The sequence below is a fragment of the Mobula hypostoma genome, chromosome 15 (assembly GCF_963921235.1).
Source record: "Mobula hypostoma chromosome 15, sMobHyp1.1, whole genome shotgun sequence".
Classification (NCBI taxonomy): domain Eukaryota; kingdom Metazoa; phylum Chordata; class Chondrichthyes; order Myliobatiformes; family Myliobatidae; genus Mobula; species Mobula hypostoma.
The window spans coordinates 46,517,422-46,531,883 of NC_086111.1; the positions used below are offsets into that span (position 1 = coordinate 46,517,422).

At 39.5% G+C, this 14,462-nt stretch overlaps 1 protein-coding gene across 4 annotated transcripts in view; it reads right to left on the bottom strand.

The window, feature by feature from the left end:
• Positions 1–3,277: 3,277 nt before the first annotated feature.
• The window catches only part of synpra (synaptoporin a), a 338,192-nt gene continuing 327,007 nt past the window's right edge, over positions 3,278–14,462 (bottom strand). For all 4 annotated transcript variants that reach the window (XM_063067973.1, XM_063067974.1, XM_063067975.1 and 1 more), the window contains one exon: positions 3,278–6,397. In XM_063067973.1, the coding sequence (XP_062924043.1) occupies positions 6,083–6,397 (315 nt within the window). In that variant the 3' untranslated portion in view covers positions 3,278–6,082. The remainder of the gene's footprint in view (positions 6,398–14,462) is intronic.

Here is a 14,462-nt window from a genome sequence, read left to right on the forward strand (position 1 = left end):
GGCAGTGAGCAGCGCTGGTGGGGCTGATGGACATTTGAAAGCGTCTATCTTTCTACATGTAATTGGTGAAGATACTTTGGACATCCCTAACAGTTTTCAAATTGATGGGACAGACTTTAGATTGGACACACTGAAGACAAAATTTGTTGAGTATTTTGGCCCAAGTAAAAACAACACATTTTAAAGATATGTTAGTTTCTTGTGACCAGAAACAAGATCTTGACCAATATTTAGCTGAGCTTCACACAGTGAGTAAGTCCTATGAGTTTGGAGATCTGAGAGACTCACGAGTTAGAGACAAAATAGTTTGTGGAATCCCAGATAATGGACATAGAGAAAGCCTGCTCCATGAAAAAGATTTAATGCTGCAAAAAGCTGTGGCTATGCGTAGGGCAGTGGAGACCACATGATCATGAGCTAAGGAAATGCATGGGGCAGGAACAACAGTTCATGCTATGAAAACAAAGGAACAGAGCACAAGACATTTCCCAAAGCAACAGCAAAGCAAGGAGATAGGTTCAAACAGCAAATGCAGCAATTATGGAGGTTGGCATGTCCAAACAATTGTGTCCTGCTTATGGAAAGTCCTGCAATAAGTGTGGGAAGAAGTATCTTTTTGCAAAGCAGGGTCTACCAAGAGAAAGGTACATGCTGTTGCTGAGGAAATGGAGGAAGCCTTTGTAGATACAGACTGCTGGTGCTGGTAAAACTGAATGAATGTTCCAGTGACTGTGAATGAGACAGTCATTCCATTCAAGCTTGACACTGATGCCCAGGTGAATCTGTTGTCCATGGATGATTACAAGACTCCCCAAGTAAAGAGCAAGATTTACCCAGTTAAGTTAAAAGTGACAGGCTATACTGGAGAGAACAATACAGTAAAAGGGGGCGGTATAGTGATCTTCAAGCACAAGGGGAAGCACCTAAATGCACAGCTATTAATTATAGATAAGACAGTACAGCCGATATTAGTTCTGAGCAATGTTCCCTTTAATTTGTAATGACCAGAGTGTGAAAAAAACTTGTGCTGTGCAGTTTGTTGCTCAGTGACAACAATATGCGCACATTGAATTTTATATAGAGAGGTATTCATTTTAATAGCTAGCAAAGCACTGTCAATTAGAACTTTGATCTCCTCTGGGTTTGATCATTTTTGCTCTCATTCATCTGCACTTCTCACAGAACATATGCTGCAGGCCTGTAGCGGATAATGAAGGTGTTTTTTGCCAGAGCTTTTACATACTGTCCATATGTGATTCGCTTGCTAAATGATGCCTTAAAAGGCCAAGTTTCCAAATACCACCCCACTTCTTCCCACTTGAAACTTCTCCAGCAACTTTTGCATTGAGACAATACAGTTTCTGTATTGGACATAAATGTTTCTCATAGCTGCACATTTCTGACCTCATGAGCTTTTAGTGTAGCAGCAGCTTTGCTTCTTTATTTGGAGTTTGACATAGTGAATCAATAATTTCTTCAATGAAAACAGTATAAATAAGCCAATTCTAAAATCTGCAGACAAATCATTGCAAGCTCCACATTGTCAACACCATAAAAGGAAATGTAATTGTGTACGATCATGGCATATACTTAACATGCCAACGAGGTAGAGGGTGACAACCTTTTGTGCACAGCTTAAATTCCTTTGTGCACTAGTAGCAAAAGCTGTATGCGTGCACGCACACAATTTAGAAGGAACATTGGCTCTGAGTGCATGTGAAAAGCTGGGTCTGGTGGAAAGAGTGCTTCTAATGGCTTCACAAATCAAAGAGGAGCACACAACGCTCAAGGAAAAGTACGCAGATATCTTTGAGAGGCTTGGATATTTACCTGATGCAACTCGAGAAACTTGTAACAACATTCATGAGAAATCCAAAGAGGCTACGCAAGAGAAGCACAAAAATGCCACTTTCCATAGGCATCCGTACCATCTACACCAGCATCATGATGAAGAATCACCGGTCTTGCTTCCACAACATGCAGCTTTGGATCAAGATCTGCCTCTCATCGACTTCCAGTTAAAGAGTGAAAATCAAAAATATCTCCACAATCCTCTCTGAAGTTGAAGAGGAAGAACTAAAAGGAAGATGGATTGACTACAATGACCCCAAGGTCAGAACAACAGCACCAGGTCAACACAAACCAAAAGGAGGAGTTGCTATCTATGATATGCTTCCAACAGAAGGAGCTCTGCGAATTGAGACAGAATCAGTTGGAACTTGTGCACAGACTCACTGATCACATGGATGCATTCCAGGGCTCCATTATGAGGCATGTGGAGTGAATTATGGTCAGTCAGCAAGAACAAGAACAAAGGTGGACAGATAGGAACATGGTAGAAAGATGTGAAAGAAATGAACATGTAGATCAGAGTTCTCAGAAAGACATTAGTATTAACAATACATCAGTGGAGACAAATAGCAGACCAAAAAGGATCATCAAACCACTTAAGAACCTGATTGAGAGCTGATGAGTGAATAAGGGACTGTATTTGCTCATTACAATTGAAGTTAATGCAAATATCTTTGTTGGAAAGGATTATTATTTCTTGAAAGTTTATGAGGATATAGTATTGTATTTGTTTTCTTTAAAGGAGGAAGATGTGTCACTATGTGTGTGCATAATAAAGAACTGCAGATCCCAATGTGCAATGCGGGCTGTTCACCTGGAACTGGAAGTGACATTAGTGAGCTGGTTGCACATGCTCATGTTGAGCAAAAGCCATTACTGGGATATCCTGTAAATAACAAATATGTTCCAGCATTTTTACCTATGTTGTTTGCCTCTATTAAGAACAAACATAACAGATCTTTGACCTGAACTGTTAACTGTTTCTACAGATGCTGCTTAACCTACTGAATGTTTCCATCATTTTCTTTTTTTTATTGGAGATTTCCAACATTTGTTGTTTTATTTATTCAGAGATCGAATACCAAACAGGCTGCATTGCCCAGCAACCCACCTATTTAACACTAGCCTAATCACAGGCTAATTTACAATGTCCAATTAACTCACTAAATAGTATGCCTTTGGACTGTGGGAGGAAACTGGAGCACCCACGCACTCACAGGGAGAACGTACAAACTCCTTACAATGAGCGCCGGAATTGAACTCCAAACTCCGGAATGCCTGAGCTGTAAAAACATTGCATTAACCACTATGCTACCCATGTGCCTTAGTTTTGCTTTAATTTCACTCTTCACCATAGGCCACCATATTCTCAACACAATTTTCAATTATTTTTCATAGCAGCCAGTGCAAATAACAAGCCAAATACTTTCATTGGAATGCAGTATTGCACTTTAATTTGATATTTTAAAATGGAAATCACAATGTACTGTACTTGTAACAAAGGAATCATATCCAGATACAATGAATATCAAACAATAATATTGTTGCTATACATCGATATTAAGCATTAGACAACTACACAGTTCAGCTTTTTTAAAGAACTGTATCCAAAGGTTTTGATGAGAGCAACACAAAAATTGTCATTTCAATTTAAATTTTTGTATGAAGCTGTAAATTAATGTTTAAAAATCAGCCAAATACTTGTATATTATTGGTTTTTAAAATGTAATTAAAACTAATAATGCAACAATGAAAATTCTGATTTATTTTAGGCAACTTTGGTCTGGGTAGAGTACAACACTCTCCTTTAGAAGAAGGTTCAATATTCTGATGATGATAAAATAATTAATTTGATATAAAATCAAAACATTAGAATCATGGAAAACCTAAAACACAGGAGGCTGTTCAAACCAATGTGGAGGAACCAGTTGCAAAACGAAATTCTAATCTGAACCCACCTTCTAAACCTTAACCTGTCACCCTGTAGATTTCTGCCTGTATCATTTTTGCAGATGGTGAGTGTGGTAAACCATATATATATATGTTGTAACTGGGTTACCTGTCTGGACACGCCCCTTTGCTGACTGCCCCTGTGGCTCCTCCCACAGATCCCTGAATAAAGGTGATTTCGCCGTGCCCCTCCCCTCAGTCCAGGGGCAGACACTCAGCATGCTGGAAGTCATATTTTACTGCAAATAAAAGCCTTTCAGTATTTACCCTACCTCAGTCTTTTGGAGTAATTGAAGGTGCATCAGTGAGTGCCACGCCCTTCCCTGGCTTTGGAAATGTTTTCCTCGTTATTCCTCTGATCCTTTTGCTCATGCTTCAAGTCCACACATCCTGATTTTAAGTGCTGTACATAAGGACATTGGTCTTTCTATTTACCATATGTAAGCCTTGCTGTACTTCGCTCTAGAGAGTAGAGTTACTCTTTAAGTCCTTAAGTTTAATGTGTAACAAATTACTGAACGTGTGAGCTGATATGACTGCAAAAAGTGATATAAAGTATCGAGTACCTGACTGAACAGGACAAGAAAGATGCATCTTCTAAATCTGGAGATTTATGACTGAAATGGAAATTAATGCAATTGATTTCAACTAAAGTCAGGTACAAAAAAAAATGCTAAATTATCTTGAAAACAATCAAAACCTGAATAAATTACAGAGGAATGGAAATAGAGGTGATGGGGATGATGGTGAGACTAATTAATACCTTATTGTTAAAAGGGGGCTTAGATTATAGTGGAGATGAAGTGACTTCTGTCAGTATGTTTAGCTTGCATAAATGCAATGCTCTGACCTACAATGCATTTCAAATGTGTACATCTTTCCCCCAGTGTTAACTTTGAAGCATCACATCTCAGTTTGAAATATTTTTGTTTCAAATGTAAATTTGCCCCTCATTTAAAGTTGCTGTAGCATCTTCGTGTAAATAATTTCGAGCACCATTAGTAACTCCACTATTGTTTTGACAGCAAACATGGCCCATTAGAATCTGGCAAGAAACACACTATGTGGGTTGTTATGACATATAGATTATTAAGACTGCACTGTGTAAATCATGCAACTGGTTTTAGAGATATATCTACTGGTTTACATTGCCTGGTCAATCGTTTTGGTCACATATGCTAGAAATTACTTTGAATACATTAACACACATACTTTTCAATCATTAGCACAATACCACAGAACTAAATGTTAGAAAGACTGGAAGGAACAATAGTTGCTTTGTGCTTTAATATCCGTAGCTAATGCCAAAAGATCTAGCGTAATATATTAGCTGTTTTACACACATATAAATCCAATATTTCTACAACCACTGTTTCATTAGTGTGCGAACATAGTGACACAACATTGCAGGCAGCTACATGACTGACTGTACCATGGATTAACTGGGAGAAATAGCTGTGGCAAGTTGCAAGCTGGTTGTACTTCTATTCATAAAAATTAAGCATTTTCCTTAATAAAGATCTTTCAATACTTTAGGATTGTCTGATGCAGTTTTTTTAACCACTGCAGTGAAGTAGAAGATATTATAAATACACACTTGCATGCTGAAAATAATCACATATACAAATCTTTACAGATAAATAATCAAAATATCTTTTACATTCAAACATATAAAGACTTTTGAACAAAATGCATTCATTAAAAGCAGACTTACAAAGGTAAACTTCATTCTAGTGTAAACATATTTGTTCTACTGACATCACGTAAGGTGCTCTTAAGTATCACCACATCAAAGTAGGCCACAGAGTGGAAAAGGTACAGTAACTCCATGCATAACCTATTTTGAAATACAATGCAGTATTTTAACAGTTACTTCTCACCCAAGTGCAAAAGGATTAAGTCAGTTTTATCTCTGTCTGCTTAGGGAGAATCTACTACAGACGGCAGGAACAAACAGTGTACAAGCAAATCACACTTTGTGCATTTCAACTATTTAACAGATTTTACCATTTCAGTACAACATGAAAAAAAGACAATCACCACAGAGGTATTTTGTAAAGCAGAATTTACTTATGGTAACCATCAATACTTTAATCACCACATTTGAACACGTGGACACCATTATTAACAAACATTTGAAATTACTGCCACTTTCTACTGATATTTCTCATTACCAATATTACAGCAATACTCAATGCCATTTTGTCAATCAACTCAAACTGAAAACGTTGTACTATGAAGATCTCAGACAAGAGCACATAAAAGTTACACCTGGAGCAGGTTACATTTGATTGGTAAAAGAAGTTGGAGGATGCTGGCTGTAGCCACCCTGACTGTATCCTCCAATCTGGCCATAGGAGGCTTGTTGGCCAAAACCTGCCTGCTGTCCATAGCTCTGTTGGTTGTATCCACCAGTTTGACCATAGCTTTCTTGATCGCCTGACCCTTGGTTGTAAGATTGGTTGAATCCACTTGAGGCTGGCTGCTTTTCCATGGTGCTTTGAGTGTGCCGTTGACTAGATGTGTGCCAACCAGTCTCCTTGAACACAAACCAAATATTGCCAGCCCACAGAATAAAGTTAAGAAATCCAAACACCTGTGGAAACAATAAAGCATTCAGTTTCCATTATGAATATTTTTTGTATCATAATTATCATAGTTGTGAATACAGTTGAAGTAAGTGGGAGGAACAAAGTGGAACATTTTAGAGCTGATGGGGAGGAGCTGAAACTATGTTTGTGATGCAAACAAAACTACAATTATGAAGTAACGGTGACGGACCTGTAAGAAAGTTGTTTTAAAGTGCTCTGGTACTACCTCACTCTGCTGGTCCTGATGAAATCCTCAAAGTGTCAGCACTGTAAAGGTGAAAGTGGTGAATCTGTAATTTGATAATCAAGCTTATGCTGATTGATGGTGAATTTATTAAGAACTTCAGGCACAGCATGAAGAATTTAAATAGGAGTGTAATTTGGCTTTCAGTGCTGAGGGTAAATAAGCATCAGAGCACTCTTTTGAATTAGTGGTGGAGAGGAGGTCACTAAACAAACCGTTATTCATTATGGACAATCTGGCACATCCTCTCCACGAATAAGCAGAGAAGAACCTTTTCAGAAAGACTCATTCAGCTCCACTGTCACAAGGATCGTTGGAGAAAATCTTTCCTACTAAATGCAATAGGCATATACAACAGTTCATCTCTGTGCGACAGGAGAGCACACATCATAGTGCAGTAGTCTCTGCTTTATAATTTTGTACATTATTGTTGCACATTGGTACACTGTGTTTATATTATTACTATTTTAACACGATTATTATTGTGCATTTATTATTTGTTAAGCACACTGCTAAGTGTGTTTTCAAATGTTGCTGCTGTAACAAAAGAATTTCCCACTCGGGATCAATATAGTATTATTATTATTTGTTCTCCCTTCAGTATTTGGTTCCATTACAATGACTTGAATGTTGGGAAGAAATTGCAATGGACAGCCATCACTGCATCATTCGTTTTGTATTAGTGTCCAAAAAACTTTAAAAATTCATGTCACCAAAATTTACCCAAACTACAGAATTATGCAACTGCGTTTCAAAACATACTTACATAGAAATAATTCCTCTTTTTTATTACTAATTTAATAAATACTAAATCTTTCTTAGCATTCTAAAACATATTGCTGGGGGAAAAAAAGTCCATAAAGCATAAATAATTATTTGGAGAACCAACCAGTCATCGTTCACAGTGTACATTCGTGATTTCAAGTGAGTCTGAAGAGCTCCACCACCTGTAATTGCTATTATTATGCCATCAACAAAATCAGACCTTGCAAGACAACCAAAAAATGCAGATCAGCAGGAAAACAGTTATGTCTTTAGAAATTACTCCTGGTATGTACATACTGTAGGTGTTATGTGACCTTTAAAACAATTTATCATACTATTTAACAAGTTGAAGTGACAAATATAATTTTAGCTCTCAGCATAATTATCTTTAGGAACTGAACCAACAAGTAATTACTTATTAACATTTTCACCACATCCCAACATTGCATTCTAGTTGTCTTGTTATTCTGTCAAAAATGCAAGCTTAATTTTGGGCACCAAACGTAGAGGCATGGAAATTGTTGAAATGAATGCTTTTTAGAGAAAAATATATACTGTATTCTGTTACTGGTCATCTTTAGATTAGCGGGGGCTACTGAGGTGACTTTAAACTAGAATGGTTGGGGGGTGGGGATCAAATTAAAGAGGCTAGGCGTGAGGAGGTTAGTTCACAACAGAGGGATGGGAACCAGTGCAGAGAGACAGAGGGGCGTAAAGTGAGCGTAGAAGCAAAAAGTACAAAGGAGAAAAGTAAAAGTGGCAGGCCGACAAATCCAGGGCAAGCATTAAAAAGGGCCACTTTTCAACATAATTGTACAAGGGCTAAGAGAGTTGTAAAAGAGCGCCTGAAGGCTTTATGTGTCAATGCAAGGAGCATTCGTATTAAGGTGGATGAATTGAAAGTGCAGATTGTTATTAATGATTATGATATAGTTGGGATCACAGAGACATGGCTCCAGGGTGACCAGGGATGGGAGCTCAACGTTCAGGGATATTCAATATTCAGGAGGGATAGACATGAAGGAAGGGGAGGTGGGGTGGCGTTGCTGGTTAAAGAAGAGATTAACGCAATAGAAAGGAAGGACATAAGCCGGGAAGATGTGGAATCGATATGGGTAGAGCTGCGTAACACTAAGGGGCAGAAGACGCTGGTGGGAGTTGTGTACAGGCCACCTAACAGTAGTAGTGAGGTCGGAGATGGTATTAAACAGGAAATTAGAAATGTGTGCAATAAAGGAACAGCAATTATAATGGGTGACTTCAATCTACATGTAGACTGGGTGAACCAAATTGGTAAAGGTGCTGAGGAAGAGGATTTCTTGGAATGTATGCGGGATGGTTTTTTGAACCAACATGTCGAGGAACCAACTAGAGAGCAGGCTATTCTGGACTGGGTTTTGAGCAATGAGGAAGGGTTAATTAGCGATCTTGTCGTGAGAGGCCCCTTGGGTAAGAGTGACCATAATATGGTGGAATTCTTCATTAATATGGAGAGTGACATAGTTAATTCAGAAACAAAGGTTCTGAACTTAAAGAGGGGTAACTTTGAAGGTATGAGACGTGAATTAGCTAAGATAGACTGGCAAATGATACTTAAAGGATTGACGGTGGATATGCAATGGCAAGCATTTAAAGGTTGCATGGATGAACTACAACAATTGTTCATCGCAGTTTGGCAAAAGAATAAATCAAGGAAGGTAGTGCACCCGTGGCTGACAAGAGAAATTAGGGATAGTATCAATTCCAAAGAAGTAGCATACAAATTAGCCAGAGAAAGTGGCTCACCTGAGGACTGGGAGAAATTCAGAGTTCAGCAGAGGAGGACAAAGGGCTTAATTAGGAAGGGGAAAAAAGATTATGAGAGAAAACTGGCAGAGAACATAAAAACGGACTGTAAAAGCTTTTATAGATATGTAAAAAGGAAAAGACTGGTAAAGACAAATGTTGGTCCCCTGCAGACAGAAACAGGTGAATTGATTATGGGGAGCAAGGACATGGCAGACCAATTGAATAATTACTTTGGTTCTGTCTTCACTAAGGAGGACATAAATAATCTTCCAGAAATAGTAAAGGACAGAGGGTCCAGTGAGATGGAGGAACTGAGTGAAATACATGTTAGTAGGGAAGTGGTGTTAGGTAAATTGAAGGGATTGAAGGCAGATAAATCCCCAGGGCCAGATGGTCTGCATCCTAGAGTGCTTAAGGAAGTAGCCCAAGAAATAGTGGATGCATTAGTGATAATTTTTCAAAACTCGTTAGATTCTGGACTAGTTCCTGAGGATTGGAGGGTGGCTAATGTAACCCCACTTTTTAAAAAAGGAGGGAGAGAGAAACCGGGGAATTATAGACCGGTTAGCCTAACGTCGGTGGTGGGGAAACTGCTGGAGTCAGTTATCAAGGATGTGATAACAGCACATTTGGAAAGCGGTGAAATGATCGGACAAAGTCAGCATGGATTTGTGAAAGGAAAATCATGTCTGACGAATCTCATAGAATTTTTTGAGGATGTAACTAGTAGAGTGGATAGGGGAGAACCAGTGGATGTGGTATATTTGGATTTTCAAAAGGCTTTTGACAAGGTCCCACACAGGAGATTAGTGTGCAAACTTAAAGCACACGGTATTGGGGGTAAGGTATTGGTGTGGGTGGAGAATTGGTTAGCAGACAGGAAGCAAAGAGTGGGAATAAACGGGACCTTTTCAGAATGGCAGGCGGTGACTAGTGGGGTACCGCAAGGCTCAGTGCTGGGACCCCAGTTGTTTACAATATATATTAATGACTTGGATGAGGGAATTAAATGCAGCATCTCCAAGTTTGCGGATGACACGAAGCTGGGTGGCAGTGTTAGCAGTGAGGAGGATGCTAAGAGGATGCAGGGTGACTTGGATAGGTTGGGTGAGTGGGCAAACTCATGGCAGATGCAATTTAATGTGGATAAATGTGAAGTTATCCACTTTGGTGGCAAAAATAGGAAAACAGATTATTATCTGAATGGTGGCCGATTAGGAAAAGGGGAGGTGCAACGAGACCTGGATGTCATTATACACCAGTCATTGAAAGTGGGCATGCAGGTACAGCAGGCGGTGAAAAAGACGAATGGTATGCTGGCATTTATAGCGAGAGGATTCAAGTACAGGAGCAGGGAGGTACTACTGCAGTTGTACAAGGCCTTGGTGAGACCACACCTGGAGTATTGTGTGCAGTTTTGGTCCCCTAATCTGAGGAAAGACATCTTTGCCATAGAGGGAGTACAAAGAAGGTTCACCAGATTGATTCCTGGGATGGCAGGACTTTCATATGAAGAAAGACTGGATGAACTGGGCTTGTACTCGTTGGAATTTAGAAGATTGAGGGGGGATCTGATTGAAACGTATAAGATCCTAAAGGGATTGGACAGGCTAGATGCAGGAAGATTGTTCCCGATGTTGGGGAAGTCCAGAACGAGGGGTCACAGTTTGAGGATAGAGGGGAAGCCTTTTAGGACCGAGATTAGGAAAAACTTCTTCACACAGAGAGTGGTGAATCTGTGGAATTCTCTGCCACAGCAAACTGTTGAGGCCAGTTCATTGGCTATGTTTAAGAGGGAGTTAGATATGGCCCTTGTGGCTACGGGGGTCAGGGGGTATGGAGGGAAGGCTGGGGCGGGGTTCTGAGTTGGATGATCAGCCATGATCATAATAAATGGCGGTGCAGGCTCGAAGGGCCGAATGGCCTACTCCTGCACCTATTTTCTATGTTTCTATGTTTATTCCTTAGCAAAAGAAGCATAATTCACAAATCCCATGCTCAGGAGTCTAGCTTTGTCATGTTAAGTAAACCTAGAAATGAATGCTCTATGCTAAGAAGGATTAATTTTATATACATTAATGAATGGAATTAAAACAAAAATATACAGCATTGAGAATGTTATGACCTATTTTTTTTTAAATTCCAAGGATAAGGTCCTGAGATTTTTCTATGAAAATATTGGTGTTCCTTTCCTTGATTTTTTTTTTCTGAGCAAGATATAAATTCGGTTACAGGTCGCTTTGATAGGTCCTGGGCCTGAGAGCGTATTGAAGCAGCAGGGCCCAGCACTAACAACAAGGAACAACCTGTTGATTGGCTGATTTAAGCACCGGGCCAGATTGAAAAGGTCAGGGTGTTGGGGCTGGAGGTCAGGGTGCTCATGAGATTTACGAGTCTCTGTGCTGATCTGAGGCTGGGGCCTGCAACTAACGGGCTTCTGGATTGGCTATGACTGGCTTCATGGCTGTGGACTCACTTCTGTGGACTGCCTGAGTCACAAACATGAGAAAATCTGAAGATGCTGGAAAACCAGGCAACACACACAAAATACTGGAGGAACTCACCTGGCCAAGCAGCATCTATGGAAATGAATAAACAGTTGATGTTTTGGGCCAAGATGTCCAGTCTTTATTAATTTCCACCTGCCCAAGTCAGATGTACATCTTATTAACTGATTAACAGTTGAAGAAGAGCATAAATTTCTTCCATGTAAGTATTGAGAAGACCAGTATTCTTGTGTGTTTGCTTGGAACTTGGTTCCCTAGCTATCAACTCCATCTGATTCCTTGTTTGCAGTCTGATGCTCTTACAAAGCCTGAAAGGTGTTTCTGATCTGATCCTTCACTGAGACCACTTATCTTCATCTCCACATTATCATGTCTGAACCACTGCTTCAGTTTATGACCTTCAGCCATAACTGCCTACCCCTGGGGTTGTCTGCTCCTCCAGCTAGCCTAAATTTCAACTGTTTATAATCCTCAGCACCCCCTAACTGGTGTAAACCCTTTTCTCCTATCACCCCAGTTCCTGGGGATCAACTTGAGCCCTGGTCTAGCTACTGCTCAGTTTAAAATTCTCATCTTTGTTTTCCAAACCATCATGATTATTTCTGTGGCCACCCAAGTAAAATCTGCCAGTAATTTGTTTATGAAGCAGCTTTGCCTTCAGCTCCAGACCTGACTACTGAAGGTAAAGTAAAAAATACTGTCTCCATTAACACGGCAGCATTTGGCAGTAAGGCTTCAAAGTGCCTTGGTGGAACCGAAGAAGGGGCTAACACTCCAATAACAGAGTCATACTTTGTATTAAATAACTTGGTTTGTCAGATGGAGGTAACTCACCCCAGCCCAGGAACGAAATTGAAGGAGGTGCTTGGAGCAGTACCTATCCCATCCACCTTCACTGTGTTCATCAGTACCTTCCCTTACTATGTCAGAAGTGGGGATGTTCACCAACGAACAGATCGTTTTCAGCTTTATTTTCAAATTCCATCCACTTCTCCATCACTTTAAGCAGCCTGTTTATGTTATCCAAGCTTTTTTTTATGCCAATGTTAATACCTCCTCATATAGCTATCATCAGATCTTGATTTGATGGAGTGCCTTAGAATGCAATATCATGTCAATTGTGCTTCATAAGTGCATTTGTCTGGAGGTGTTACCACTACAGCCAATCAAGACCACTAGGGTTTGTGTCAGCAGGAGGAGCCTGGATGCTTACTGCCCAAGGATCTTCTGCATCAATCCCCACCCACCCACTCCCACTTGCAAACCTCTGTCAAACCCACTCCTCAAACGGCATATTTGATTGCCTTTATGCAAGAAGCTGCCCCTTAACTCCAGCAGGGCAGAAAGGAGACTTAGCACTTGTAAGAGCCTGCAGGCTTCCCACACAAAATATCACTCCCCTTGTGCATCTCAGTGGGCCCATCCTGTTCCTTTGACTTTCATAAATTGATACCATAAGTGGTAAAGGAAAGCAGATTTCACACAATTGCACAATGGATCTGAAGTCTATTTCTTACTGAGTGCAAATTCATATAGTCTCCTGTCTTCTTTCTCTGCTTCTTCAACTTGTCATTTTTCCATCAGATTTTCCTTGTGTTCTCTTTCCATTTTCCAGCTTATTATTTAATATTGCCTATCATTGCAAACCAATAATGTTATTTATTCCAAAAAATATATAAATTGTACATGATGGGACATTGCAACAGGAAAGAGTTGTTTTTGATTGACTGATATTGAGTTTGTCAGTTTTTTTTGCACAGTAAAGGGATTTCTCAGGTTATTGTACTGGAATTTGAAATATATATTTTGTTGGAGAATATATCAATTTTGACAGCAATTAAAAATCAATTTAACTATAATTTGCAATAATAGACTTTGGGAGCTGTATGAATTTAAAATAATACAATCTGAAATAAAGGCAATGCAGTTGCTGTGTATTAGCTTCTCCCAAAGCCTTTTAAACAAATTCATGTGAATAGTCTTCCTGCTGAACAATGATATCAACAGTATTTAAATGCAGCAAAGATGTGCCTCACAATCACATTAATTCAATATTCTGATCTGTTCTCAGCTTCTGAACTTGTAAGATATTAGCTCTGTTAATGAGTAGAGAACACAGTGTTTTTATTCTAATATCATCCCATAAGATATTTGATCAAGGTAGTGCTGTTTGAATTTAAGTGAATAAAGTGGTTTCTAATGATTTTTGAAACTGCAGCATTTTGTGATGTTATGCACTCAGGGTTTCTTGAAATTGCATCCAAGGTTGTCACCAAGACAAATATTTCTCTTTCAAGAAAGCAGTTGTTTGATCAGACTAAACTATCAAGACACAGTGCTTGACGTTTCTGCTCTTGATGGAAGGAGGACTGTGATGGATACTGTATCTACCTACTCTTCAAGGACTAGCTTACCACCCTGTCCAGTCTCTGCAACACGGTCCAGCTGCCAATATCCAATGCTTGAGTGGTGAGCTCCCCCTCCCTACCACACAGGAGATATTTCCATCTAATGACATAGTATCTGTAGATACCTATATCGGACAGGACTTAAAAATATTCTTTTGAGTTAAGGGCTTTGTGGACAGTCAGCCCAACACCATCACAGGTGGCAGATTGTTAAACAGCAAGTAAAGTTTGGAAAATTTTACTGATCAGTGTCAGCACTTCAGGAATAAGGAGACAATAGCACACTTCTCACTAGGAAAGGGCATTGGGTGAGTATCCATGACCAGGAAGATTATTGAACTGAACTCACTTGGTCCTT